The sequence below is a fragment of the Podarcis raffonei genome, chromosome 15 (genome assembly GCF_027172205.1).
Source record: "Podarcis raffonei isolate rPodRaf1 chromosome 15, rPodRaf1.pri, whole genome shotgun sequence".
Lineage (NCBI taxonomy): Eukaryota > Metazoa > Chordata > Lepidosauria > Squamata > Lacertidae > Podarcis > Podarcis raffonei.
In genome coordinates, this window is record NC_070616.1 from 4,149,652 (window position 1) to 4,177,416 (window position 27,765).

The 27,765-nt window shown below is 43.6% G+C and overlaps 2 protein-coding genes across 6 annotated transcripts in view; one reads left to right on the forward strand and one right to left on the reverse strand.

Moving 5' to 3' along the window:
• The window catches only part of PPM1E (protein phosphatase, Mg2+/Mn2+ dependent 1E), an 88,082-nt gene extending 67,249 nt beyond the window's left edge, over positions 1-20,833 (forward strand). For both annotated transcript variants that reach the window (XM_053366884.1, XM_053366885.1), the window contains exons 2-7: positions 8,110-8,228; positions 11,348-11,547; positions 12,216-12,404; positions 13,040-13,183; positions 13,908-14,001; positions 15,273-20,833. In XM_053366884.1, the coding sequence (XP_053222859.1) occupies positions 8,110-8,228; positions 11,348-11,547; positions 12,216-12,404; positions 13,040-13,183; positions 13,908-14,001; positions 15,273-16,336 (1,810 nt within the window). In that variant the 3' untranslated portion in view covers positions 16,337-20,833. The remainder of the gene's footprint in view (positions 1-8,109; positions 8,229-11,347; positions 11,548-12,215; positions 12,405-13,039; positions 13,184-13,907; positions 14,002-15,272) is intronic.
• A 687-nt stretch (positions 20,834-21,520) lies between these two features.
• Positions 21,521-27,765, reverse strand: part of TRIM37 (tripartite motif containing 37) — a 39,202-nt gene continuing 32,957 nt past the window's right edge. For 2 of the 4 annotated variants that reach the window (XM_053366880.1, XM_053366883.1), the window contains 4 exons: positions 27,243-27,364; positions 23,532-23,693; positions 22,605-22,692; positions 21,521-22,118 (listed from right to left, as the gene is read on the reverse strand). In XM_053366880.1, the coding sequence (XP_053222855.1) occupies positions 22,115-22,118; positions 22,605-22,692; positions 23,532-23,693; positions 27,243-27,364 (376 nt within the window). In that variant the 3' untranslated portion in view covers positions 21,521-22,114. Of the gene's footprint in view, positions 22,119-22,604; positions 22,693-23,527; positions 23,738-27,242; positions 27,365-27,765 lie in introns of those variants that run through there. The other 2 variants (XR_008327752.1, XM_053366881.1) reach the window with 2 other exon arrangements.

A 27,765-nucleotide genomic window follows, 5' to 3' on the forward strand; every position in this document is an offset into this window, starting at 1 on the left:
TCTAATGGAGTTACACAACATTTAAAAAGACAAATCTGCTTTCTTTTTCTCCTCTATGTGTGCAGTAGCTCTGATTTCACCGTGTGTCAGAAATAAGCACACTCTGATTTTGCCAGCACTTTGGGGCTTAAAAATAACAAACAGAGCCTTCACCTGCTGTGGAAAAACCACTAGCCAGCCATAGGTTAGGGCTATGTGTGCTAGCAAGTGGGGGAAGGTGATGTGTGCAGATTGAGAGGAGAATCTTCAGTGACACCTCCGCCAAGAATAGCACACTCTTGGCATCCCTTATGTGCACCAGTAATCCGTTCAAAGCTCCACAGGCTGCTTATCAAGGATGGATGCTCCTCTCTCTGGCTGTCTCTGTGCCAAGCATCTTTGAATAACACAACCTCTAGCACTAAGGAAAGACCCAAAATCCTCACTGGTACTTAAATGCTAGAACTGTGGACAGAGTCATTTTTATTAGTTGATTTTTCTTCTCTAGCTTTATTAAATGTACTTGCATCTTAACAGAATCACAATAAAGTTTCATTTTCTGAGGTATGGAAGGAAGTTCAGTAATCTACAACATAATAAGAGCTCTTGCTTGTTGGGAGGAACATCCATCTTTAATATTTTATTGTGTTTTGTATATACGGAAGAGGAAATGTCATGGGTTGAGGTGCAACCGAAACTGAGAAGCTTTCAGGAGTTCTGAGTTTTTCTTACTAATTTTTAAAGTTTTATTAATGTGCTCAACAACAAAAAACTACACTCCCTTACGCACACAGAAAATATGTGTGAGAAAAAAATACAAAAACAATATAATAAGGACCACTTCATACCTCTTGAACTTGTCACAACTAATCTTTACATTAACCTTATTTACACACTTAATAATTTATCTATCTATATCTGTATCTCTCTCTATATATATATCTACACACATACACACACTCTTAAAGAATATATTATGTCCTATGCTAAAAACCTTATAAAAATCAATGTTGTCAAATCATTCAGTTGCAGAGATGAATCACAGGAAATACCTTTATTCACAACATTGCTTTGTTGTTGTTTTAATGCTCTCCATATTTTCAGGATAGTAGGGGATGCTTAGGATGGTAGATTTTGTGTATCTTTCTCATAAAATGTATTCTGCACTCTATTATTTATCTATTTCTTAGAAGTGATTGGTTTGTAATCAGAGCAAGATAGATAGATAGATAGATAGATAGATAGATAGATAGATAGATAGAATCAGTCCTATATAGTAGATCTTGAAAAATAGTTGAGGTGGTACAGGGAATATTAGAAGCACTGAAATATGTAAAGTACATAAAAGGTAACAAAAGCAAATATTGAATTTACTGGTAGCTGCAAGACCAGGTATGGGAAAGCCCAATCTGCTCCATTAAAGCATGAATGCTTGCAGAAAGTTTGGTACTTAAACTGTCAAACCTTATAAACTTATCACAAATCACTAGTTAAGTTTTTAACTCTTTTGATTATTTAATTTCTATATTACTTAATATATTCAAAATATCTCTAAGCAGTGTATAAAAAACTGAAGCACCAACAGATAACAAACAAAGTATTACAAAAATACACAGGTACATCCACCCAATCCAAATAACTTTATTGTATTAGCCATTGATCATGGCAAATCTGAATCAAAAATAAATACAAGCAAAAGGGGTGTCGTGCTATTTAGATCTCTGCATCTTCCTTGCAGTTCACTGCTATATTGTCAAGGGTCTTCTTTCTGATCTTTTTGGCCTCCAAAGCAAAAAGGGAAACTTTATGAGTCACTGAAACGTTTACATCACTAAGAAGCCATAGGACCTTCTCTGCCAGGGAGAGACATCTTTCCTGTACGGATGGCAAGGTGAGAAATCACCTCCTGCAGCTGCCCACATATTCTTCGTATGGTACCCTTTTATATCGTCCATCTAGGACGGTGGAGGGCATAACTTGAAAATGCAGCTCAGTAAAAGGAAATTTTAAGTGAGGCTGGCTGGAGATTCAACAGGTAACTGGCTCTAAAATGGACTGTTTTTAGAAGGGGGAACCAAGGAGAGCGTTTAGAGGATTTGACTGCTTGCAGATCACGTAGTGATTCTGTCCAGTGGCACCAATCCCTTAACTGGCGTTTGTCTGTGGATATAATCTCTAGCTTATGGAAATAATAAGAGTTCAAATAACGTTGGGTGTTACATTTCCACCATTGGCTGTTCTCCAATTCCAAATAGCACAGGGCTGGCGAGCACTCCCAAGGCATGGAGGACAGTCCTTTCAGGTAATTAAATCTGGTGCAATCAGCTCTTGCGGTTAACGTTGGCCATCCAGCTTCCATGCGTAAGAGTGCAGCTGCTGTTCCCTTGGGTAGGGAAAACAATCTCTTGAGAAATTGGTTTTGTACCATCTCTAGCCCTTTAATAGCACTCTCATCCTCGCCCCAGATTTCAACTCCATAAAGCATTTGAGGGATCACTTTACTGCCAATTATTTTTCTGCTCTTTGTGAAGTCAAACTTCATCAGAGCCCCCAAATCTCTCTTCCTTATAAAATGTGAAATAAAAATGTTACATTAATACAAAATTACTAATACATATAAATCAATATCAGCTCATTTTCCTTCGGACAAACCCTTGCTCTCAGCCTCTGGGTTCTCACCCAGGGTCCAAACAAACTCTCAGCTCACCTACAGAAGTCTCACAATGAGAAGAGTTCCTAAAACAGCAGACATCACTCTAGTCTCTCACTCTAGACTTGCTTTTTATTGGCAGGCCCAAGGTGGATGGTACTTGCTCAGGCTGCCCACAGCTGTATCCCATTTAGCTGCACTCTTCACATCCATTTCCAGGTACAGCAGGTTTGTTGAGTTTCCCAAGGGGTCCAAATAATGGGGAAAGGGCCCCCTCTATACACAACTCTTTCTTCATCCTCTGTCCTTCATCCTCCTCAAGCTGCTTTTGAGACCATAGGAGTTCACTCGTGTTTAAATGTAATGAATCGGCTCAATATCATAAAGATAATTGTTTTAACTTGTTGTATTAGGTGCCATAAATAAGTCACACTCAGACTCCAGCACCTGCCTTTCATGCAGAAGTAGGCTGGCTCTTGATTAAAATGAAGGCTACATGTGGCATTGCAATTTCATAAACATATTATATGGTATCAGATGAATGGCTGGTAAAACAGGCATATATTCCCTCAAGTAGAATGGAAAACCAAAGTGGCATTATTTATTGTCTAGCACAGGTGTGCCATCTGCCCATACTACTGTTGGGCAAAAAATAACTAAGGGGCAAATTATATGAAGGCTAAATGTAGAATATATAAGTACAGCAGCAACAATTTAAATTATCTCATAGCTACTTCCTTATTTTTTTTAATCAATTGATTGAAAGTTAGTTTTCCAACCCAATAACACTGCAAAACATGTTAAACATGTACTTTGGAAACTGTACATCACTGAGGACTAATTTTACACCTGACATTTTGCCTTTAGTTTAAGAAATAAAGCATGGACAACATTGTATGGGGATTATGCTTGTGTCTATTTTTACATTGTGTTGAGGAGCATCACACAGACTGAAACAATGAAAATACGTTCCCTGATACTAGTTTGAAGTTAACTGGTATTAAGTCCAGAATAGTATTGGAGGTACTGAATTGCATGGTTGTATTTCAGAGTAATAGAGTGACATCTCCTCCACTGTTTAGCAGTCAGATTCTTGTCTAGTCTTGGCTGGCAGCGCACAGCAATCCAGTTAAGGTTCCTTAACAAAAGCCTCTGGAAAGAGATTCCAATGGTTACTAGTCAGAAGCAGAGGGACTGCCCCAGCTGATCACTTCCCTGCTTGCACTGCAGTCCTGGAAAGCCTCTCTAAGACGATTTGCAATGTACAGATGTCAAAGGCAATTAATTCTGTGGCCGTCTGTTGGTATTATTAGAAGAGCAGGAAGGGGAGCTTTCCTGGAGATTTCCCCCCCTTTATCTTGCCCATCAAAATTGTCGAATGACTGTTTTACGAATTTGGTGGATTGGTAACTTTTGTATTAAATTTAGAACAGAAATAGAACTGTATAGAATAAGTGTTTTTTATAGAGATCTCTTCCTTACTCTCTGACTGGTTCTCTGATGTTACATGGAGCCATTAGCCCAGACAAATGTAATAAGGTGACACGAGCCTATTTCAGACTGTTTCCCTCTAAAGTTAATTGATGGAAGCTGCCTGCCTTCCAGTTCAGTGGCTTTATTCCCAGGAGTACAGGAGTGCAGCTGTGGGTGTTGTGCCAAGTGCTTGCATTGCCAAAGAGTCAGAAGAATATACTAAACCATCTAATTTATCTAATAACACCCTGAGTGGCTTTTGTTGAAGCCAGCGTTGTCAGGGTATTAGCTCGATATTTTGGCTAGATACAAGTGTGCAAGCTTCACAGGTGTGGACTAAGCAGACCCACATAGGTAGCTGTTGGCAAAACCCAGTCACTTGCATCTCAATGGTTATTTTCTGGTAATGCTAATGGAAAAGTTACATTAAAAAAATCATGGGTGGATTTCAATTTCATTTTTGTGATAGGGTGAAAAACCATAGCTCCTTAGTAGAGGAAATGTTTGCATGAGGAAAGTCCCTAGTCTCTGTCACCTCTAGTTTTATAAAGGGTTCAGATTGGAAGAATCTCTACCAGAGTCCCTGGAAAGCAGCTGCCAGTCAGAGGAGACAGTACCAGTGTAGAAGAACAACAGTTTGGTCTCCTACAAGGTAGCTTCCTACCCTTGGCATACCTTGCTCTATCCTGATCCTCAGTTTAGCTTTCCATATTGACCTGAACTGTGACTGTTCTCAAATAGCATATATTCTCTGCCAAAACATTTATTTTTGATGCCACATATTCTGAACTGGCAAGGGGCAACTTGCAGCTTTAGGAGCATGTGACTCAGTAGGAATTGGTGTATTGCCTTCCTCACGCACCACCACCATTGCCAGTCAATAGGCAAATGAGGAGAAAACGGCATTTGTGGCAACTGAAGGGTCTTTTGAGAAAAGAACAAGGAGCGGTAGGCTCCCTTAAATGCCCAAGGAAGCCTACTGCTCCTTGTTCTTTTCTCAAAAGACCCTTCAGGTCATCTACCTGTATGAACAGGGCTCTGCACTTTTTATTATTTTTAGTATTCCACTATATATGGTAAGTATAAGGCAGGTCTGCTTCCAAACACGCTTACAATCAAAAGTTTGCCAGGAAGGAGAGAACAGAGGGACAGGCAAGAGTAAGCAGGGATGAATGAGAGAAAGTGTAGCATGTTTAGATTTCGTTGCAGTTGAGGATAGCTAGCTGTGGGTGTAATCAAGGGATAATACACAAGTTGGGGTTTTGTGGGCTGCTTTGAAGGAAGAGAGACTAATGGAGAAGACTTCACACTAGAGGGAATGGGATCGGGTCATTTTTGTTCCTTTTTGTATTTTTAATAATCAGGTTTTGTTACTTTAGTATGAAAGCCACCCAGGATGACACACACTGCTTAATTTATACATTCAGATTTTATAATTTGGCTTGCCTTTACATCAGATTTGTGGGTGGGTGGCTACATATATTTATTTGTTGACTATTTTGTTGATTTATTTGTAGCCCTTTTCTCAAGAGCCTCCTGAGTCTATCACAGTTCTTAACACAGCATGCATGAGATGAAATAGCAACAAACTGTGATAGTTTTCAGGGACGCAGGAGTTCATTGTAAATATGCACACACAGATACACCTCAGCTAAATAAAGCGATTCATTTTATAAATCTGTGATTGCATTTTGAGCATGCTGGAAATGAGCTGCGAAGAGCATGTCAGAGTGCACTCATTTTTGCTGATGGATGTGGAGAGCCAGCATCTTGCTGTGTGCTAAATGGTATCCAAGGATTTGCCTAGTGCCAGGAAAAACCAACCCAAAGACTCTGTAATATCCCATGCTAGTCGTGCTTCATTAGTGTGCGTATTACTGAGCTTTGAAGTCACTGCGTGGGTAGTCGGCACAACTGCTGATGCTGAGAAAGGGCTCGTGTTGATGGCATTTAAGTTAAAGGGCTAGAACTTGACTCTTGACAGGATATCATTTGGTGGATATTGTTGGTATTTTATTTTTAACCCTATGTTTAAGTCCCGTATTTTTCCATGTATAAGACGAGTTTTTTGGCTAAATAAAAAAAAGTAAAAAATTGGGGGTCGTCTTGTACATGGAACATGGGCATCCAGGGGAATTTTTTAAATATTTAAGCATATGTCCAGGATTTTGGCTTGGGCGGGCTGAGGCGGTCCCTCCTGCTGCCGTCCCCCCTTTCTCCTCCCCCTCTGGGCTGCATGCTGGCGACTGGCTCCTGAAGCCCCCGCTGGTTCGACCACCGGAGCAAGAGCAGCTGCCACCGCCACTGCTGAGGGCTGCCTCAGCTACCTCTCCTTGCCCTTCTCCCCCCCCTTCCCCTCTCTCACTGCCCCCTGCCCCCAGCCCACTCTCCACCTTCCTCAGCTCAGTTTGCTCAACGGCATGGCCTGGCGCAGAGTGGGCGCTGCCTTCCCCCGGCTCTCCTGCCTGGGAGCCTCCTTCGCCTCGCTTCCCTGCAGCAGCAGCAGCTGCCACTGAGGGGGAGCATGCGGTGCCCCAGCTGCTGCCTTTGCTTCTGCACCACGGTGCACTGCATGCACCCCATGCTGGAAACTTTGAAGGAGATTGCCCCCAAAAAGATTAACCTGCCACCGCAGATCATCCAGATTTCAACTTCTATTTTAGGGTTTTGTTTTCTTAATTTTGGGTTCAAAAAAATAAGGGTAGTCTTATACATGGAAAAATACGGTAACTTACATAAACATGAAATGCTAAAAATTGAAATAGCCAGGAGATTTAGCATATGCACTTAAGTTATAAATCTCTTTATGTAATGACACTCCAGATTTACAGTTTCAAAAGGCTGCTTGTTGGCAAAAGCAATCATCTGGGAAGCACTGAGTAAAGTGGCTTTATAATGGGACTAAGAAGGGCTCTAGCTCAATGGTAGTGCACCTACATTGTGCCAGATTCCCAGATTCAGTCCTCAGCATCTCCAAGTATGGAGAATTCCTGGAGACCTGCTGCCAGTCAGTGTCATCAGTACTGAGCAAAATGGACCAGTGACCTGACTCAGCATATGGCAGCTTCAAATGATCCTAATGGGTGCAAAGCCACGGTTGTTACTACTCAAGAGTGTAAGGTGTCAGGGTAGGGGTGGGTTACTGAGCTCTAAGACATTTGGACAGAGATTTTTTCTGTCTTATCATAATCCCTGTTTCAATTTCCATGTTGTTGCTACTAGGGAAAACTTGTGTTTAGGCTGCAAAGTGTTGCACCATAATAAATATGTACTTTGTGCAGAGTTGTGCAGAGTTCTACTTGTGGCCATGTTGGGATCTTTCTAGTAGGTCCACGTCTACCTCTAAGCAGATTGGAACATATGGCAGATATTACTCCAAGGGAAAGATTGCAGTAAATAGATGTGCATACGCTGAGGATAAGATTTCATGCTTAGAATCAGTAGTGGAGTATTCAAATTGCCCATTTATTATTACAGCCTTAATACTTATTATAACCCTGTTAATTCAGTATTGAAATTAGTAGTAGTATCCAAATACTTGCAGATGGGATTGCTGAAAGAATAGTGGTTTGCCTAGTGGACACCTAGTGCATTAAAAGCAACTGAGTTTTGCATTGTGGACTTGCTGGTTCACATCTGAGAGTCTTGGACACTCTTCTCCATTAGATCTCATTTGCCCATGCCAGTAACACCAAAAAGAAAAAGTATGCTAGTGATCTAGCTCTGCAGCGGGTTATGTGGCGATTTTTGGGGAGGGTAACCAAGATAGCAAGCTGAACAATGCAGCCTTTCAAAAGAAAAAGACCAGCCCTTAAAGTCCAGCTTTTTCTTTCGAAGTTCTTCTTAGGAAAGATGAGACAAAGGACTAGTACTATTTGTTTTCAGTTTGGGGGCAAAATGTACCTTCCTATTTTAGTTAATATTGTCCTGTGTGATTCTGTGTTGTGGAACTTGCCAATTACCTTATTAGCAGAAAAATGATTTCCCAATTCTATTTTCTCTTCCAGTAATTGCCCTTCATTTTTGGCGGCTGCTTTAGCCCGTGCGACAGCCGATGAAGTCCTCCAGAGTGATCTTTCGGCACATTACTTGCCCAAGCATGAGGATAGCCCCGATGGGATCATACGTAAGTGCCTGATATACAGTTTCTTTTTGTAAAGCACTTTGAGGTGTTTGCAGTCAAGTAGTGTATAAATGTTATGAAATAAATAAAATCCCAGAACATGATGCCCCCCCCCCAGCAAAGAACAGGAACAGCATTGCAAGCAGAATCCTCTGATTTGCATCTTACCTTTGGACAGTTGTTTATGGGGTGGCATCCATTGTGACTATTTCAGGAGCCCTGTCCTAGGCTGTTCTAAGGGATATATTGTGTTTCTTCTTTTTCCACACATTATTCTCTTCTCACCTCCCCAGAAAATTCAGGAGAATTTCAGAGGGATCATTGTTGTTGTGACATTTGCAACACAATGTCTTTCTTTTCAAAGGCAATCTTTTAAAAAGCAAAAGAAACTTTCCCTTTTTACTTGTTTGTATTTATGATGCAGCAAAACTTTCCATCCTCCAGCCCTATGCTGTAATTCATTCTGAGTTGTGCTGACTAAGCTCCCTCTGCGGGCTCCCCAGAACGCTTGTTACAATGAAAGATAGCATCTCATAGGAGAAGCTGACAGGGTGTTTGTTGTTCAGCCTGGAAAATATATTGTCATCCTTCCCTCCTTTGCATTTGCTTAAAATATAAAAAATTAAGTTCATGTGTTATTTACAGCAGAGGCTAATACTGCCTATACTTTGCCCTCATTTGTAGGTCTTTCTGCCTTTCCCAATCCTGTGCAGGTGAATGAAGCAGATTTGTCATTGTTCTGGCTGAGCAGCCCTCATTAGTTCCAAATTGAGATCTGTTAAAACTTGCATAAATATTTGACGGTCTCCAAGGAAATGTTGACATTTTTCAAACTAATCATTCTACACAGAATATTTGAGAGAGCTGGAAATTCCTTGCAGCTGCCCTATTTAGAAGGTCTTTAAGCTTGTAATGTACAGAGCCCAACACGCTAATATATCAGTTAGCAGAATGAGAACATGGGTCAGCACCAGTGACTCTGTGGCAGAATCATATGCAGAGGGCACTGGCTCAGATACAGGGTTGAGCAGGCTGGGATTTCATATCCCCCTTGGCATACAGCTTCTTGGTGACTTAAGGCAAGCTGTGAGCCTTAATTTCCAATTGGTATGTTGGAAATAAGTCCTGCTTTGTTTTGAGAAGAGGAACTCTGAAGCATTTCTGCACTATAAATGTATGGTGATTCCATAAATTACTTAAGCTAGTTTCTAAAATACAAAAAGGATTCTTAAAGAATGGGAGGTTCTTAGGACTTCCTAAAGACTGAGCGAGTTACCATGTGGCTTCTTCTGAAAGCCTTGACCTTCCTCTCTTTTTTTGATGGCTTTAGGAATGAACCTGAAAGTTATACAAGTCTCAACTGAATTAATGATGGCATAATCACAATCCTTGTTTCATATTGATTTTAATACTTTGTATTATATTTATATTGAGCTCAAGGAATATTCAGCTAGCATAATGAACTCATCAGCTTTCAGTTGCAAACAGCCGCATAAGCACCCCAGCAGCTTTGAATTTTGTCAAAAGAATATGCAAATCTACCATTGGAAATGGGTCACAAATTTGCTTTCCTTCCTTCACATGTCCCGTTTTTGCAGCAGTTGTCAGCTAGCCAATTGCCATTGTTGGGTAAAATGGCTGGGCCGGGTCTCCCACTGTAACTGATGCAATTAAGCAGCACTTCCAGCCCTGATGGTTCCCAGGCAGCAGGGGGAAGATGAAATGGTGCATGACATAGGCAGGATGACAGCTGACTCAGCCCTAGCTTGGCACTGCAACATTAACGATTGATGAGTAATTTTCAGCTGCACGGGGGTGGATAGCCTGTTGAGGGCTCTTTTTAAAAAAAAATCTGAAGCAGTAATTATTGATGATGCTAACACTGTGTGTGCTACCCACAGGGGGCTGCGTTTAAAGTTTCAGCACAGCAAATGGGCACCTTCCTTCAGAGGGGTTTTCTGAAATGTGCAAAGCTGCAGGAAAGACAGTGCATTCTTCCTCCAGGGTATCGGGTGGGGAAGCTCTGCAACCAGTGTGGTGTTTCACTTGTGGGGCTGGCAACTGCCTAGACTAGAGGAGCGGGCAAATCACCATGTGGTTTGCTCTGATGACTTTTGATGTCAGAATATTCACTACCTGCTGCCAGGAAACCCCATTGGGGTTGGAGCTAGAAAGTGAGGAGAATGGAAATGAGCAACTGGTTCCTCAGTGGTGACTACATTAGAGATGTATCAGGCTGGAGAGCTGCCAAGGAAGTGTGCCTGATTAACTATTTGCTTCAGGATTGGCAGACACCAGACAGCTGGTTCTGGTCAGTGTTTTGCAGCTGAGATGCAACCCAAAAGACATATTGCTAATCCTAGAAGTTCAGAATTATGTAGCAGCCGGTTAAAATCAGATTGGAAAATAAATTTGGATAAATGAACTAAGTGGCTAGAAGCAGACTTGAATCATAGTGTTTGGTTTGATAGCTCATGTTCTGACCCATCACACCAAATTGTTCATTACCCCAGCGTTGTGTTTGAGAGCTCACCTGGTCCATAGCTAACAAGGAATTATATGCAGGCAAATAAGCATGCTGGCAGCGGGATGGACTCTGTCCTCCTCTGCAGCCACCATGGAAACATGTAGTCCCCTCCCCCCTGCTGCCCAGACTACTACTTTTTGGGACTTAAAGCATGCAGTTTCCCCTGGCTACCTTTGGTGGATAAATCATGCCTACTTAAGGTTCATTTTAAGATCCTGAAAGCACAACAGAAGGTAGACTGTGCAAATACTACTGGGGACCTCACTAGTTGCGTAAAGGGATCTCTGCATACGATCTGTAGAGTGGGACTGGAAATTAGTATGTAGTTTTGTTTGCTACAAGCACCTGACATAGTGTTGATACATTTGAAAATTTCAATAAAACATAGACAGAAAAGAGGTTATCTGTTTAGGGGTGAGGAACCTGGGGTCGTCCAAATGTTGCTGGACTAAGCTGGGAGTCCATCAATATCTGGGGGGGGGGGGCACAGGTTTCCCACCCCACCACTGGAAGTTCCTGGTCAGCACAATGATGCTTCTTATTTCAGCAGAGACCACATGTCCACTCTTCTCTTCTCTTGTATCCGGTCTCTTAGAGGTAGAAACAGTGAAGCTGGCTCGTACAGTGTTCAGCAAACTCCATGAGGTTTGCAGCAGCTGGGTAAAGGACTTTCCCCTCCAGCCAAAGCCCCACCGTTACTACGAAACATCCATTCATGCCATTAAGAACATGCGCCGCAAGATGGAAGACAAACACGTCTGCATTCCAGACTTCAACACCCTCTTCAACCTTGAGGTAAAGAGCTTTTTGAGGAAAGGAGAATGGCCAGGAGGCAGCTAGGACACAGTTATCAAACCTCTGGTGGGACAAGAGCCAACAGATCCCTGGTGTGTTCTGAGACAGAAAGAAATTGGCACTTGCTGTACCCACAGATAAGCTTAATGGTGTCGATGTAGCTAATGACTGTCCAATCAGAGAACAGAGAAACATCACCAAACCAGCAACCCAGTTGCAACCACTTAATCAGTTGTTGTCGGCTGCAGAATAGTCAAGTCACCTAGCTCTTTATTGAGTGTGGCTTTTGTCCCCCAACCCCAGTTAAAATGCCAGCAGCTGAAGCTGTTTGCCTGTGCTATTTGATGAATATAATAAGAGCCTGCTGGATCAGGCCAGTGGCCCATCTAGTGCAGGATCCTGTTCTCACAGCAGCCAGCCAGATGCCAGTGGGAAACCAGCAAGCAGGATTCAAGAACAAGAGCACTCTCCCCGTTTGTGGTTTCCAGCAACTGGTATTCAGAAACATTGCTTCCTCCAACTGTGGATGCAGATCATGGCCATCATGGCTAGCAGCCGTTGATAGCCCTTTTCTCTATGAATTTGTCTAATCCTCTTTTAAAACTATCCAGGTTGGTGGCCTTTCTCAGCCTCGTTCTCAGATCGTATCAATGCCCTTCTCTTGGCAGGATCAAGAGGAGCAGGCCTATTTTGCAGTATTTGATGGCCACGGAGGAGTGGATGCTGCCATTTATGCTTCCATCCACCTCCATGTGAACCTGGTGCACCAAGAGATGTTCCAGCATGACCCTGCAGAGGCACTGTGCAAAGCCTTCCAAGTGACGGATGAACGCTTTGTGCAGAAGGCAGCCAGAGAGGTGAATGAGCAACATTAATTCGGGTGAGGGTGGAGGTTAATTCTGAAAAATCTGCTCAACAGTTATTTGAGCCTATCTAAATGGCCTCCCCTGAGGAGTGGGGATTAAAGGGGTTTGGACAAAGCTTTCTTCCTGGGGCAGCTGTTTGTGCCATGAGATCTGCAACAGGGAGCACTTCTGCAGCCAGCCACAGAATAAACAGTTGTTACCTGGAGCAACTTGTGGTACAGGATAATCTTCCAAATCTTCTAAAGGCTGTGTGTTTCAGTGGAAGGGTGGTTCAAGCTGGGGGCAAGAGTCCTCAGAGAATTACTTCCACTTTATTGGGGCTATTTCACATTCTCTGCAGTGTTTTCATTAATGTGCCAGCATATGCAGAGGCACAACTCAGAACTGCACATTGGTGCATTAGAGCAACTTGGTAAAATCTTTGCTTGTTACTCCATAGGCTTCAAATATACAATAATAATAATTTTATTTATATGCTGCCCATCTGACAGTAAATAGTCCATCAATCCAACCACCTGCTTAGTTCACAGTCTAGCTGCAGTTGAGATGTGTGTTTGAAAATGCCTGAAGCAGCCAAGCAGCTTCTGCCTGTCTATAGCAAGACTAAGGCTCTGTTTTCTCCCTAGAGCTTGCGGTGTGGGACCACAGGTGTTGTGACGTTCATCCGAGGGAACATGCTGTATGTGGCCTGGCTGGGAGACTCCCAGGTGATGCTTGTCAGGGGGGGTCAAGCAGTGGAGCTGATGAAACCTCATAAACCGGATCGTGAGGTGAGCCTTGCCTGGGATAATGGCAGAGTGGATGGTTCTCTAGCCCCACAGGAAGGGAAACGGGTGTGGTGGTCACTGCACCATTTATATAAAAGCATTTCTAAGCAACTTTGGAACAAATACAACATCATAAGAAGATAAACAGTATTAGAAAAAAACAACCCCAAAACAAACCATAGTCAAATGGTTCAGTTTTTTGTGCCAGGAAAAGCAGAAGAAAAAGATGTGTCTTTTGAAGCAACTGATGGATGATGGCAGTCCCTCTCTGTTCTTCTGATTTGGGTCCTGTCAGACTCTCACTGTCCAGTTGCCTACTAGCTACTGTAGTTAGCCATTACAGTGGTACCTCGGGTTAAGTACTTAATTCGTTCCAGAGGTCCGTACTTAACCTGAAACTGTTCTTAACCAGAAGCACCATTTAGCTAAGGGGGCCTCCTGCTGCTGCCGCGCTGCCGGAGCACAATTTCTGTTCTCATCCTGAAGCAAAGTTCTTAACCCGAGGTACTATTTCTGGGTTAGCGGAGTCTGTAACCTGAAGCGTATGTAACCCGAGGTACCACTGTAATTTAGGGCCAACATAGTTCTACTTCAAAGGGAAATGGATGAAAATTGCCACAGCAAGTAAATTATAGTGTGTGAGAGCGAGAGAAAGCATGCACTGAAATATTTAGGAGAATCCCCAGCATCAGCCTTTGACCAGCTTATGTGTTCCCTTCTGGTTTAGGATGAGAAGAAGCGCATTGAGGCCCTCGGAGGCTGCGTGGTCTGGTTTGGGGCTTGGCGAGTCAATGGGAGTCTGTCTGTCTCCAGAGCCATTGGTAGGAAACTGAAATCCTGTCTTCTGGTCTATTTTATTTTTCCTTCTTCATTTTCTTTCCTTATTAGCCCCTATGAGTTTTAGTGACTAAATATAGTTTCTAAATTGGTTGTGACTTCCCAGCCAAGGGATACTGTAATCACAGTGAAAGATCCAGTGAAAACGTCTGCTCAGAGTGCTGTAGTAGCGAACAAGGCAAATTCAGCACTGGGATAGGGATGAAAATCTGTCTTCAGATCTAGGTGACTGAACACCTCATCTCAGAATATTGTAGAGGAAGTGCAGAATAAGGAACACCTGTAACGAAGAGGTTGGCGCTTTTCAGTTCAGAAAGCTGGGAAGAAAAAGATATGCCTTTATAAAACACTAGGCAGATGCATGGAGGAAAATATCACCAGCTGTTAGCTGTATTAGTTAAAGTGGAAGCTTTCAGGAGGAGTATACCTGATGAGGGGACAAGCAGCTCCAACTTCAGAATTCCCTTGCCAAATCAATGTGTCCATCTTGAAGTCTAGTAGTCATAATTGAGGTGTTTATTGGATTATCAGCACAAGATTATTGCACTTCCAATTAAACCAGAGTGTGACCAGATGGCTCTATAAGTAGAGAAGCAGATGCATTTTGCCAGTCGTCTCTTGAGTGGGGCACTCTCTGACTGCACCAGAGAGCATGGTGCAGGGCTCACTTGTTGTGATAAGCAGGGGCATGTCCAGTGCAGGAGTTACTTGTCTTTCCACTGTCCTGGAAAAGCAGTGCTACAGCAACATCCCAGAAGGTGGGGAGCTGTTGCTTAGGAGAGCTGTGCTTTATGAGCAGAGTATGGGAGAAAGACAGCATGCTAAACTCAACACAAGACAAAATGGGCTTTTTATACTCAGGGATCCCCATTGAATTTGCAAGGTCCAATTTGATTTACAGCTTTCCTCTCATCCCCATAAAGCAGTGCAAATCCAAAAGGGGGGCTCTTACCAAACTGAGGTCTAAACTCCCATGAGCCAGTAGCTTAGAAAAGATGGCATTCTGAATCATCAATCGATTCCTAGGCCTTTTAAATTTGCTCCACCTCTTCTCGTGTTTTCTGGCTTTCATGCCAAATGAGAGCTAGAAGTGAGTCCCCACCCAGGAGGCTTCAAGCCCTTGTCTCCCAACCAGTGAGCATTCTGCCTTCACTATTCCACTGCCTTAAGCCAAGAGGTAAAGAGAATTCACTGATCTATCCTGACTTCACAGCTGCCTAAATCTTCTCTGGATCTCTTTACCCACCTACTCCAGGTGATGCAGAACACAAGCCATACATCTGTGGGGATGCGGACTCGGGCTCCACAGTTCTGGATGGATCGGAAGACTACCTCATTTTAGCCTGCGACGGCTTCTATGACACCGTGAACCCTGACGAAGCAGTGAAAGTGGTGGCTGACCACCTGAAGGAGAACAATGGGGACAGCAGCATGGTGGCCCACAAGTTAGTGGCTTCAGCTCGAGATGCTGGCTCCAGCGACAACATCACTGTCATTGTGGTCTTTCTCAGGGACATGAGTACGGCCGTAAACATCAGTGAGGAGTCAGAGTGGACAGAGAACTCTTTCCAAGGTGGGCAAGAAGACAACGGCGACAATAAAGAAAACCACGGGGATTGCAAGAGACCGTGGCCTCAGCACCAGGTCTCCGCGCCTGCTGATCTAGGGTACGATGGGAGAGTGGATTCTTTCACAGACAGAACTACCTTGAGTGCAGGTTCCAGGATCAACGTGTTGGAAGACCCAGGCTATATTGACCTGAGGAAAATAGAAGCTAGCAAACTTCAGAGTGCAAAACGCCTGTCCTCAGATCAGTGGTTCAGCACTTGTGAACCAAAGAGGGCAACCTTGGGTCAGGGTGTGTCAGCAGAGAACGAGACAGTGGCCGACCCTGCGCCTCCCGCAGGCGGGCAGAGCAGTCTCCAGGAGCAGCTAGCCTCTCTTCCTTCTGGCTCCACAAGCCCACACGAGTACAGCATCTCCAGCAGGCTCGAAGGTGAGCACTTCAAATCTTGGGGAGGAAGAGCTTCCATTTTCTCTCCCCTTCACTTCTGTGATGCAAAGCGGTGGCAGCGACTAGCCAGACTCAAGCCCAAGCTCCACATGCTTCTCTTTGAGAACAGGCTGCTTTCCCCCACAGAAGAGTTAGCTCTGGCCTCACCTTGCAGTGTGAACAGCCGTAGAAATAAGTTGATAAGAAGCCGTCTCTGGCAGGGCTTCTCTAGTTGTTGCCGGGGTCATGGCAAGAGTATTCACCTGCTGCAAAGGCAGAGCCACTGTATACCAGACCCCGGGCTCCTCTGGAGGTGTACAAAGTAGCATGCTCCTTTGTATTCCCCTCTCCTGCCCCCCTCCCCCAAATAGTTTAGGTTAGGCATTCACAGAATGAGGAGTAAATTTAAAAGAGTGAGCATTTCAGAACCATGTGATTGTGGAATGCACCACTCATGTAAATAGATCCTAGGAATGTGTGTTTCAGTCTAAAATTAATAATAATAATGGCTGGTGTGCCAGTCTCTCTCTCTCTCTCAGCAATGTCACATACACATTCTCTCTCTTACCCACATACACAAACACGTATCTATAGCTTCATCTTGCTTATGGCAACTAGATACTGACAGTGACACGATGGAATAAATAGGAGAGAGATTCTTTCAAAAGAGAGATTGCCAAAAAAAAGTGTTACCTGTTTGAGATGAGTCTGTGGAGCAATATTTTTTGGAGGATCTCGTTTTTAAAACCTGCCAGTTTTTGTAGGTGGGGTGGAGGGAAGGGAAGAGGAAGACAGAAGTAGTTGGTGGGGTGGTTCTTTAAGGTTATCAGAGCCATTGTGGAAGCAGCAGGCCTTTGCAGGTACATTATTAAAAGCCATAGGGGGTTTGAATCTAGCACTTGAGCACTCCTAGCCCCTGTTGTATATCCAAGTTAAGACTAATCTTATCTATGCCCCCATGTAACATATAAAAAAGAGGGAATGCTAATTTTTGTAGTTTTTAAAGATCATTTCCTGTGGCTAAAGTTGAAACTATATTGAAATTTCAATAGCTTGGAGTCTTTTGGGGTGCTTAGTGACATTTTAGTCTTTTAAACTAAAAAAGTAATAATGTTAAAACTGTTTGCATCTAATAATAGTAGTGGTTAAATCTTTCCACCACTGTGTCCTCCCCAATCCCTAATTTATCTCAGGTGTCAAACTGATATAAAGCTAGTTCAGATTCAAATATGTTGTCCTGTGAACTGATGGAGCCAGCAACTTGCTTGTCAGACTTTTTGGTCATCAGTTCTCCCTTCCCCATTCAGAGGGGACAGTAATATGGCAGTGTAGTGTTTGGCTCAGCTATTTGTCTGGTCCTTGCAAGAGACTTTCAGAGTATGAAGGGACTGGGGAAAAGCTAGAGGAAGGCAGCTTGCTATAGCAGTTGTAAAATGAGAGAGACTAGATGAACTCTAATTGTCAGTTGCTCAGGAAGGGTTTGATGATTGCCTGTCTCCATCCTTCATACTAAAGAGCAAAACACTTCTCTCTCTCTCTATATATATATAAATAAAATCAGTTTTAGCATTAAATAGCTGAAATGCAGAATCATCAGGGACAGTATGTTAGAAGAGGTCTCTTGGTTGATAACATTCGCTTGAATTATCTAAAATACTAAGGCATTAAATGTACACAGATCTGAATATGTTACATTACATAATTCCATGGGGATTAAGTTTTAGCTCAACAGAATCACTGCCCAATGCAGTTTGACATTAGTGTATAGGAACATAGAAAGCTGCCTTATACTGAGTCAGACCAGTGGTCTGTCTAGCTCAGTATTGTCTACACTGACTAGCAGCAGCTCTCCATCATTTTCAAGCATGAAGATATTTCTAGCCCTAGGATTGAACCCAGCACCTTCAGTATGCAAAGCGGGTGCTCTGCCCCTGAGCTGTGACCCCCCCAACTGATAATTTGCCTAAGGACTGGGGAGAATTAGGTAATTATTCTGAATGGCTTTTTATTAACTCAATTTCTTCAATAAACTTGATGAAACTGTTAGAAATCAAGTGCAGAAAGCTAAAAGGTATTGGCTTTTACCCACCGGGGGTGGGGTGGGGGAATAACCAAAATTAAGGAGCAACAGCACTTTCCCACTTATCTGCAAGCCTTAGGTGCGTTGTGTTACAAATCAAGTGTTACCAATGAAATGAGGAGCTGCAGACGAGCAGGCTGTTTCTGCTGCCATGCTTGACATAGCAGGGGAGAAGGTAGACTGCAATGCCCTTCTGCTCAATTAGTTGTGCTTCTATGGGGAAAGTGCAGTTCTTTGAAGACATGTCAAAATTCTAAAATGTTGCAAATGTGTTTTGACCTCTTCCCAACATGCAGTCATAATTGGAAAGTACTAGCCTCAGAGTGTGCTCTCACGTTTTTTATAAAAGAAGTGTAACTCCATATGTGTGGATTCATACATGGATTATCTGCTGCTCATCCTGTTCATCCTACAGGAGAGAATCTGCCATCCATTCCTAGTGTGGTCCAGTACAAAATATTGTTACAACTAGAAAGTGTTCATCTTTCATTACATAGTGGTAGAGTATGTAGGATCCATTTGTGAGGCAAGTCTTCAGCCATGGTAGAATACATATTTAAAAGTAGTAGTTCTTGGTCCAATATAAGCTGCTCAATTCTACACACTAGGCAAAAAAAAGCAGTGCTTTGTGATATGCTGTGTGTTTTTCTCTTAATGCCACTGGTGATAGGACGTAGTTCTCTTCAGTTCAAACTCCTGTGCCCTTATTTGCTGCTTGCTGACGTAAGCAATAAGCTCCCCTTTTTAATTAATGATATTCTCAGTGTTCTGTATCTTGTACTTTGATCCTTTAGCTGGCGAGAATGTACAAAAAATATAGGTATCTAACTGTATTTATTAACTGTTAATGTTGGTTGTCTGTAAAGTGTTTTGTAAATCTGTGTATTTTAATAGTGGTGACATTTGCATAATGAGACCTTTCCAATAAAGAGCTGAAGCAGCCCTCAAGTTCTCATAATCTGCATCAGCTACATGAGTTGTGTAGGAACACTAGTAGTGGTGGTGGTAGTTGGTGAGGACAGGAGACTCCAGGCTGCCTCTCCCCTGAGGCTTTTCAAAACCTGCTGGTGAGCTTATTCACTGTGAGTTTCAAAGGGATTCATTTAATCCCTCTCCTAATGTCTCCTGTCTCCAGCTTTAACAGAGTTGTGAGGAATGCCTCCGGTTGCAAGAAATGGAATAGCAGCAGAGCAGCAAGCCATTAATCCATTTCACTTGCACTAACAAGTTGTAGAAGTAAAATATTTATATTTTGAAGTGCCATCAATTGTCCTTGTCTGTTTGGAAGCCAGGGAGGCACACACCCGCCTACTCCATGTGACTCAGCCCTCCTCCCCCCAAGAAAAGGAAGCAGACTCCTGTGGTTCCCCTGCTAAGCACTCCCTTCTTTGTCCCCTCACTTCCTGGCTCAGAAAAGCAAGGGAGGACATATGAGGAAGAGAATATCCATCCTTTATTTTGGCAGAGCCTGTTCCTGCTTCTTGTGGCTTTTAGCAGCCGACACGCCTAAGTAGCAGCTGCCACTTGCTAATGCCTTTTAAATTTAGAACCTTCCATCTCATCGAGTATAACATTACCTTTCGCCTTCTGTTCATAGTGGTCCATTGTCATTTATGCAGAGGCACAGTGCTCTTTTCCCTAGAACATTCAATTAAAGCAACTATGCAGATTACATTCAAGCAGTCCCTTCCGTTACCTATAAATTTCGTTACAGCTCTGGAGAACCTGAACAGCCGGCTCCGCCAAAATGTAGCTCATTCTCATGCAAAAAAGAGAAGCAAGGCGAGGCTACTGTAGCTTTGCATATGCCTATGAGTTAGGGCTGTGCAGCATAAAAACCTTCAACTGGAGGAGGTTAAAGTCTTGCACCAATGGCCCAGTTTGCACATGAAAGTAAGCCACAGTTAATGGCTTACCAAGAAAGCACCTTTTGGTGTTGTTTTGTCTCAGCTCCGCTTATGCTGAAAGGAAACCAATCATGACCCCCCCCCCAGCTTAGTCTTATATTTGAACCGGGGATCATGTTTTGCTTCAATAGAGCATGATCAGTATGTCAAGAGCAAACCTTGGCTACAGATTGCTGGGAGCAAAATAAATCATGACCCCTGACAAAGCAAGGATCAGGATTTGTTTCCTGCTAGCATAAGTTGAGAGGAGCAAAGTGGGCACAATCCACTCATGTACAGTAAGCCATGGTGGTTTATGAGCTTACCACACCATGTGAATGTGCCCACTGTCAAGGAATACATTCAAGTGACAAAGTCACTTTTAACATTACATTAAACACTAATCTATAACTTCCAGTATTAAACAGCACCGTATTATACAAGTATCAGAAGGTTTGGTTTATAAATATAAACAGATTTGTTTTACTTACCATTCTTGGCTGTTGCTTTTTTGTTTCTAGAAGTAGGGAGAGTCTAAACCAAGCTAGGTTGGGGAAAGCCAGCTGAGATTCACCCTTATTACTAAAAACGTTAACATGGCACATTCCTAGGAATGCCAAGTGTATTAATGAGTTCCTGTTGAAATATACTTATGCTGTCATGAAAACTAATGAAGTGGGTTGGTTTACTAGAAATGACTTTACTACTCTGTTGGGACCCGTTGACAACTTTGTTCCTATAGCTCACAAGTTCAGTAGGAATCATGTATTAGCCATATTTTATTTATTAAAGCTGTTCACAAAAGGTAAGGACTATGTTCAACTTCTACCAATATCTTAATAAAACAGCAAACATTATGCTCTTGTGTACTTATTTCAAGGGAAATAACCACATTTTAAAGAGGGGAAAACAAAGTCACTTTTCAAAAGGAGCTAAGTTGGGGGGGGGGGAATCTTACGTCAGGCAACAACAGGACTTCAATTCTGCTACTAAGCACAGTCTTGCTGTTCTAACTGAAAATATCACCAGAGGAACTTGCAAATGGCTTGACATTTTGGAGTATTGGAATTGACCTTACCCAGTGCAAGCTACACTTTCAAGAGAAAATGTTACATCTTTGTGCCTAACGTGGGCACTATGAAGTGTGGGTTGGGAAATTTCAGCAAGCAATCAAGCTATGATCAATAAAGCAAGAGGTATATCAACTGGCAGAGGGATGTGGCCAAGTTTACCCACTGGATCAGACCCAACCTTAAACACCTTCATCACTGCTGCTGCGTTGATATGAAGTCCTAAGGATATACATCATTCTCTGCTTTAGGCACTCTCCCTTCACCAGCTTGTAACAATCAGGGCATTTTAACAGCTATTTCTTGCATACAATCTGCCATCCCCATGCCACACACAATATCCCTTTCAGTCCAAGGTCTGTGGTTTAAACTGCACAAGCACTGTCATTTCCATGTTCATTTTATTAATTAAAAGTGCAAACCATTTTCATCTGAACTATATGAATTTTTACAGCAGTTAAACGACAAGAATAAACCCTTCCATTAAGTACAACATTCAGGAGGACGCAACAAACATTTATACAGTAACTCGTGCTTAAAAGAAAACAGCCAATGCAGCTTAGCTTCACAGAACACCTTTAGCAGCTCAAATGCAATGCACAGTGGCAAAAGAGTTTGGCAACAAGTGTTTTCAACTGGCCAAAAATGGACTAATGGGGAGAGAGGAGAGACTCATGGATAGAGGCATTTCACTGTAAGTAGCTCAGGAATCAGAAGTGTAACAGCTTTAGTGTCAGTTCAATTCACTTAAAAATAAAGGTGGGGTGGGCATCCCCTTCCCCTTCTCCCTCTCCCATCCCAAACTCCTCAGCCATGAAGAGCAAGGCTGAGGCTCCAGCACCATTTAGAGGCACACAGGGTGCAGGTTGACACCAAGCAGGATCAGAAAAGCGAGTACAGCTAGATTTTCAGTAGGAAAAGGACCGGAAGGAGCAAGGAAATGTGCACAAGGCATTACCAGAAACAATGCAGGTGAATTAAGAGGGACCCAGTGATGCTTCATCCAGCCACCTTCAATAGGCTAATGAAGGCTAATCCAACTTCGGGTAGCCCCTGCTACCTCATGCTCTACCTGGGCCAGAGAGAGAAAGAAATTTCTTAGCAGAAGTAGCCCAAGTCAACATTCGGGGGGGGGGGGATACACCTGAAGTATTTTTTCCCAGCCTGGTTTAAAGAACCCAAGCCTAGAATTATGAACAAAAAAGGAGAAAGCAAAGCAAGTAGCTCTCAGAGCAGCCTAATGTCTCCTGCAACAACAATGCAAATAGGCAACTATGTACTGCAGTGCTTCAGCAGGATCTCCTCCTCCTGGAAAGACAGTTTTTGACAGAAGCATAAAGAGTGAGGAAACCTATCAAGTCGTAAGATGTTACAATATCACCCAGGCAGAAAGTTACTTGTGCCAGAATGGCAGTTTTCTCTGGTAGCTGCCTCACTCCACAGATCCCAAATCCTCATGAAAGTTAATGTATCAAGGGTGACTGAAGTCAGTTGCCACAATGAGACTTTCAGGTCATACAGAAACTAGTAGCTCAACAGCAGTTCCTTTGCCATTTACCTTGTGCTGCCGTCCTTTCCGGTGGCAAAAGGGAGGTCTTCAGGGCCTGTTTGGTCACCCTCAGGAAAAACTGAGCATAGCTCAAAGGCTGAACACACAAACAACCGGCATTTAGAACACAACACACCAAAAGCAGTTTAAAATAATTTTATATAATGCAACCCATATAATGCAAGATGGGTGGCTGCTTCTCACACAGCTTTCCCCTGAACATATGATGGAAAATACCTGTACTATAACACTGCCACATTAAGCAATGTGCCCACTATACTGTGCTTGCATTGAGTTGCTCAGTTTCCAAGATCCCTATGCAATATGGGTAGGGGATGTTTGTCCTACTTGCAAGACACTCAAGTGAAGGTCCTGCTACACCATGCAAGAGGCAGCCTTCACGACCATGTGCCCATCCAGGCTGCATCACCAATGTGGTCCTTTCAGTGAAAAGAGAGAGAGTGGTGATGCATGAAGCCTATGCAGTTGCTAAGGCAACCATACTGCAATAAGAAGGCCCACACAAATCAACGGAACTGTTGTTGCCTCTTTGGGGGAGTCCTCTCGGCTTCATAACTAGGAACACTGAGGAGGTCAGAGTTTAAATATTGGCATCTTCAGGATCCAAGAGTGTAACTATGATATGTGTGTGTGAGAGTGGCAGATGCCAATATTGGGAGTAGCACTAGATAAGAACCATCAGTACAAAATCAGAAGCTCAGAGAACTAGGAAAAGGGAAATATTTGCAGCTTATAGGTCAGCCTGTACGCTTCCGATGTTTTGAACTATAACTTCCATCGGCCCCAACCAGCACTGGCTGGGGCTGATGGGAGTTGTAGTCTGAAACATCTGGAAGGTCCCAGGTGGGGGACAGTTGACCTAGATGCTGAGTTTTTCCCCAGCCCTGATCCCTGTCCCACAGCCTCCTTACCTACCGTCACTTGAAGGCTGGGACTGGAAAGCCTGGCTGAAGACATCTGGAGCGGCACTGGCAGCTTCCCCATCCTCCTGCTCTTCATTCTCTGTGTCGCATTCAATGTCACTGTCACTGCTCATGCCTGGCAGGAGGTGAAGGATGTGTTTCTGGCAAAGCCCAGCTGCACACAGCAAGGAGGAGGAGAGATTGCTGAGGCTCTAGAAACTGCTCTCAAAAAAAGCACCAACAGCTTCAGTCTCTTCCCTGAGAACTGCAATCTAGATCTAAAAAACACTCAAGCTTCCCAGCCTTATTGGCCCAGAAAGCAACATGGAGCCTTGGAAAGAGAATAAAAGCATTCTCTCAGAGGTTAACACCTCCTATGGAGTGATGTGGTGGGGGGAGACTTGATGAACAGGAAGAACCAGCATCACAGGAAATTATTGAAGAGCTGAAGCACCACAGTTCATTTATACTCTTTGAGACAATACAATTAACAAAAGAAGTTCCACATTTTAATGGGCAGTGGCTGAAATCTTCAGCAAGATTCCAAAACTGGCCACCCAGAATTGTGAGAACTGAATAAGCAGAGTTAGGCAGTCAAGTCAAAAGATGACGCTGCAGCAAACCCACTGCCTCAGGGGACTCAGAGCAGAGTCTCAGAGCAGTTCCTCATCCTCAAGCAGAGCAGGATATTCAGATTCACCCTGGATAAGGCCCAAGTTTGTGTTTGGATACTTCTCTTTAGCAATGGAAACCTGTTTCCTCTCAAGATCTGCATTCCCATGGGGGTAAACTGGGAGACGGGGGTGCATCAGCCCTTTGAGCCACAAGTTCGATGACCCTAGGAAGGCCAACTTAGTTAAAACCTTAGAAAGGACTCTTTATGACAAATGTTACTGTCTCACTTCTAGTTATATTTCAACACTTTTTGAAAATTAGTTTTTAAAGCTCTGATCCCTGTCCTATGGCCCCAGGATGGTTTACAGCAGGGGTCGGCAACGTTTACCTCACCTGGGCCAGTTCACTCCTGCAGAGATCGCTCTGTGGGCCAGATTGTGTCTGCACAGATGCAATTTCCGGCATCTGTGCAGGCGCGATTTCTGGCGCCATGAAGGTGAGTCTCTGCTCCACCCGTTTAGTGCAGCATGTGGGGACTCGCTGAGTGGGCAGCTTGGTTCAGGGGTGACTCGTGGGCCGTTTAAACGACCCCCGTGGGCCACTTGTGGCCCATAGGCCGCAGGTTGCCGACCCTTGGTTTACAGAGTTCAAACAAATAATACAATACAGTATTAATACTTAATGCAGCTTTGTATTATATAAGAGGGGTTTCTATTGTCATGAACTTACCACTTTCTAGTAAGGTTTGGTTTGAGTGTAGCAATTCTAGGACCTATTAGGATGTTCTACTCCTGGAGACTTATGGAATCTGATGCCTGAGTGCTCTAAAGGATTTTTCAGCATCAATACCTGAGTGCTACCTCTCTGATGTGTATTTCCTCAGGAGTAGGACTTCCAAACATGACCAGATCATTTCCCCAGTAGAAATTTTGAAGTCTCCATGTACTGACTCCACTGGTCAATGGGAGCAGCACCCATCACTAGATAGATGCCTGGTTCCATCTGAACAGAAGAAACCTTAGAGGAAGTCCAGTGTTCTCCATTTTACTTCCTTCCTAGTTTCCAATTCTGAGTCATTTTTGTTACTAACTTTCAAACATGTGTGGGCAACTACGTGTTGTCTCTAGTTTTTTTGTGTTTTTTAATGAAAGCTATAATTTTAACAAGAATTCCACATGGCCTGGACTGGCTGACAGGTTATATATATTCCTTTTCCACTCTATGTTAAGCTTCCATGTCTGCTACAAACAATCCTCAGTGCACTAAAAAGTAAAACCCACTGACATCAATTTAACTTGTTCGGAAGTTCGCATGTTGAGGACTGGACTGTTAGCCACATGTTGTTTTCACTGCAGACCAACGTAATCTCTTTTTTACTCTTACTTCAGTAAATCCACCTAATGATAGTCTTTGCTTCCACTATTTAAGCTGCTTTTTGCAGTTGGTAGCCAGCCAGCCAGCATGCCCTCTTGCCACCAGCAGCACATCAGTGAATCACTGTTTTTCTAAAAGCTCCAAAGTCAAAACGTTATCTATATTTAGCAGCTGAAGGCAGCGCCGTAACCTCCTTAAGCAGGTTCACACCACCCAGCTTCTCCAAGTGCTACCCTGCAAATCAGGACACTTTTCCAGATCACAGAGAGGCTGTAAAGCACACCTGGGGAGTTTCAATAGAAGGGCCAAGGTGCTGTAGGGCTTCTGCTAAGCAGCTCCGTTTAGGAAGGTACTCCCCGTTTCACATACAAAGAGAACCTAAACGTCAGAGTGAGGTTTCCCCAGCTCAGAGCATCACACTACAACATCAGGCTCCCAATTAACTTTGTCCTTGAGTATTAACAGAGAACTGCCAACATTCTCCGTCTCCATGGCTACAAAAAGACAAACCAAAAGGGTTCTTCTGCTTCCGATTCCCTTAACAAAAGGAAATAAGAAGGAACGGGGTTTTCCATAATGCAGGTTTTAAAAAACCCAATAAATTAGTGTGTCTGCCTTCTTCCTGCTGCCTCCTACGACAGCCAAACTGCAAAGCAGAGTGACTAAGAAGGAATTTCAGCTGATGTCAGACACGCCTCCTGCAACACCTACGCAAGACTGCCCTGCGCAGATAACGGTGGTGGATGCTGGCACCTTAGTGCCGTCACACATTGAAATTCAAATGCCTGCAGGGGTAGAAGGCAGAGCTTTGCAAGAAAAGTGTGAGTGGCAGGGGGTGGGTGGGGAGACCTTCTAAATGAACAACCTACTCCCTGCCCCAGGGTGGCCTCTTGTTTCCATAGGGAAAAGCAAAGTCTTCCCCACTGCTGCTAAGCTTGCTTTAGATCACATTCTAAAGATGCATAAGAACCCCAACTAAGCCACAATCATTGCCAAGAGGACCTCACAGCAACCTCAGCCCACTGCTCAAGAGAGATAAACAGCCCCTTTGCTCATTAGCACAACCTCCTTCTGTGAGGCAAGCCACTTATTCCAGTTTCACAGATGGAAGAGCCGAGGTGAGAGATGGAAAATGTTTCCCAGAGGCAACCCACTGACTGCATGGCTACAGCAGAGACCTGTTCTGCATTCTGTTGAGGTACACACCTGACCTTCAAAGCACTGCTCTGGATACTCCTGTTGCTGAATGGTTAGACCCACTTGGTGCCCTCCAGATGTCATTGGACTACAACTCCTACAGTTTACTCAGACAGGAAGAAGGTCCTCCAAGGATCCAAGAACAGGGGCAGATTGAACCAGGAGCCTCCTGGATATAGAAGGCATGCTAATACAGGCTCTCTTTGCACTGGCTAACAACACATTAGTGCCCTGCATGGAAGGTAAGTAACCAAGTCCCTCTGCACCTCAGACCACTAACTTAACCCCAACCCCAAGCAAGCTACCGAGTACAGCTTGGCTTTCCAGCTAGTGATTTGCAAGATTCCAAACGTGTGGAATAGTAAGAGAAGAAAGTTCAGTAGAAGACTCTTTGTATCGACAACCACAGTTGCTTCTTTAGATTCACAATACTTGAACCTGCAAGGTTACTGAGTCCTTAATGCACGTGAAGAGACATTTCTGTTTTTTTAGTTATTGGGCCCGTTTCCCTGCAAAACCGAAACAGCCTTGGGTTTACCTTCTTCTGCCCCTGCTGCTGAGGCTCCCTCAGAGAGCACCACCTGCAGCTCTCCAGCCTCCGTGTTGTTTTCTAAGTCAGCAGGCTCTGTTGTTTCCACGCGGCATCTATTTGAATTGGGTCTAAGAGGAAGAGGCAGGGCAGGTTTTACAAAGCAGCCAAGGACATTCAGTGCTAAGCTAGTACTGCCAAGAAGCTCAAGCTTTTGTTATTTAAAAAGGCACTTGGTTGCTGGGGTTAAACTGAAATCATGCAGACAACAACTACCAAGTCTAGAAGGTCAAGTCTCCATGCCCAAACTTTTACGTAAGAAAGTAAGGAGAACAGAAGAACTCTGCCAGGTCAGGCAAATGGCCCATCCAGCATCCTGTTCGCACAGAGGCCACGTGGATGCCTGTGGAAAGGCTGCAAACAGGACCTGAGTGCAACAACACTTTCCCAGCTTGTGATTCCAGCAACTGGGACTCCAGCCTGGAGGCACATTTGGAAGTTGTAAGAAACCTTCATAGGCACCCCAAAATAT